We start from the raw sequence: 1,963 nt of genomic DNA, 5'->3' as shown, positions 1-1,963 counted from the left end.
ATATGTTTTTCGTGATTGGTCGAAAAATTATATTATTCCACAATTTGATACAGTGTCAAAAAGATACTACCGAGATATCGATATTAATTCTGGTATATCTTTGAGAGAAGTGGTGCGCTACTTGCGTAGCCATAAGAAACGTGCATTATTTTTTCGACAGGTTGAATTACCTTAAGAGTCGCAGTGTGTAGAGCTCATTATCAAAGATGACGCGGAAGAATAAACATCTGACCCTGCAAATAGCAGAGTTAAAAGAAGCTGTTAGACGTAAGTTTAGACAGTTTAAAGATGGTAGTGTAGAGAGTGAAAGATTATTAGAAAAGCAATACAAACCATTAATAAGAGAGCTAAAGAATGTGGAACCCAAAACCGAAGTCAAAGTTGAACAGCTTTCTACAGATGAACCGATGGATTATGAGAGTGATGACGATGATTATATTGGTCGACCATTTAAACCAGAAGCTATATCAACGCCTAGAGCTGAAACTAGTCAGTTGGAAGAGGTTGTTTCGTCTCCATCAGGATTTCAAACCGCATCTAAATACATCGAGGAACAATTTCATAACTCATTGACTAAAAAGTATATGACACAGTTTATAAAAGACGTCGGCGGAAAAAATAGAACTATAGACCATGACTATGGTCCACGGTTGGGTGAAAATGGAAAAACGTTGTTGGTTGGGGATAAGGTGGTAGAGTTTGATACTGACGGCACTATTATTATTAACAACACACGATATCCACCTACTGAGGGAATATACGAACTGTTATTTAAAAGACTACCAAACAGTGATGTGTATACACAAGACGACCTAACTACATATAAGAGTATTTTAATCGCGACAAATGCTCACAAAAAAGGTTATGACTTTCACAATCAAATAAGACGAGACAACAATTTAAAATATAGACACGTGATCAAAGATCTGTTTCCCATTAATAAACAGGGTAGAGGAATATCGTGGAAAAGTACAAAGTCTCGCGATATAGTGCATTGGGATAATCCCAACGAATTAGTAGATAGACTTAAACTGTTGGTGGCATCAGCTGAAACTGGTAACACCTCACATGGTAATGAGATTCTTAATATTGTAGAGGAGCTACACGAAGCCGGATATATAAGGGGAGCAGGTAATAGTAGATTTAAGTCACTTTCACAATGGGTATAGACAAGTTCGGACGTTACACAAAAAAGGAAAAGGCTCTCCCAGGGCCAAAAGGGATCGGCTTTGAATTAACAGAAACGGGGGACTTTAATATTCAGGGTAAAAGATTATGCAATGTTGAAGACCCATACGATAGCCTAGATGCGATCAACTTTAAAACTCATTCAAATTCGTTTTTGAATTGTATGACCAAGCAGAGTGGTCATTTTGATGCTCAAAACTCACGTGTATGCAATATGGCTGCACCAATTGACATTCATGATGCTGTATCAAAACAATACGTAGATCTGCACACTCCGTTAAAACTTTCTGACGCAACAGCATATTCAATCCATCAATACAGACTGCAGGATGTTGCTTCGCCGAAAGGAGACGGAGATGCTATTAATTTATCATTTCTTAAGGAAAACGCGATAGTTTTAGGTGAAAATAGATTGTTTGATGCAAAACAGAAGGTTATACATAATGTAGCTTCTCCGGTAAGTGACAAAGATGCTGTAAATCTCGAGTACTTTAATAAGAACGCCTTACAAAAAAATAAAAACGGGGCTTTTGACGTTAAAAACACGGTAATCCAAAACTTGGCACCTCCAATCAAAGGCGGAGATGCTGTAAACAAACAATATATGGACAATCGTTTACCAATACAGGGTACACTTGCATGGAATTTTAAGCATAAACGGTTAGGACAGGTTGCTGATCCATCTCACGTTCACGATGTAATTACTTTACAATATCTACAGGATAATTCTATTTTATTCAAAGATAAAAACTGGGATGTTAGAGGTAAACGGTTA

General features: G+C 37.2%; 1 protein-coding gene across 1 annotated transcript; it reads left to right on the top strand.

Annotated features, from left to right (window-relative positions):
- Window positions 1-206: 206 nt before the first annotated feature.
- Window positions 207-1,169, top strand: LOC128995213 (uncharacterized). The gene has a single exon (XM_054420155.1). The coding sequence runs from the start codon at window positions 207-209 to the stop codon at window positions 1,167-1,169; it is 963 nt and encodes a 320-aa protein (XP_054276130.1).
- The last annotated feature ends 794 nt before the right edge of the window (window positions 1,170-1,963 follow it).

The sequence above is a fragment of the Macrosteles quadrilineatus genome, unplaced genomic scaffold (assembly GCF_028750875.1).
Source record: "Macrosteles quadrilineatus isolate MER2022 unplaced genomic scaffold, UCM_ALF_1.0 Scaffold_1__1_contigs__length_201487025, whole genome shotgun sequence".
Lineage (NCBI taxonomy): Eukaryota > Metazoa > Arthropoda > Insecta > Hemiptera > Cicadellidae > Macrosteles > Macrosteles quadrilineatus.
Note: the sequence above shows the minus strand (reverse complement) of the source record. Positions and strands in the feature narration are given on the sequence as shown.

Coding starts and splice junctions, on each gene's coding strand:
- LOC128995213 (XM_054420155.1), top strand. CDS start 207: ATGACGCGGAAGAATAAACATCTGACCCTGCAAATAGCAGAGTTAAAA.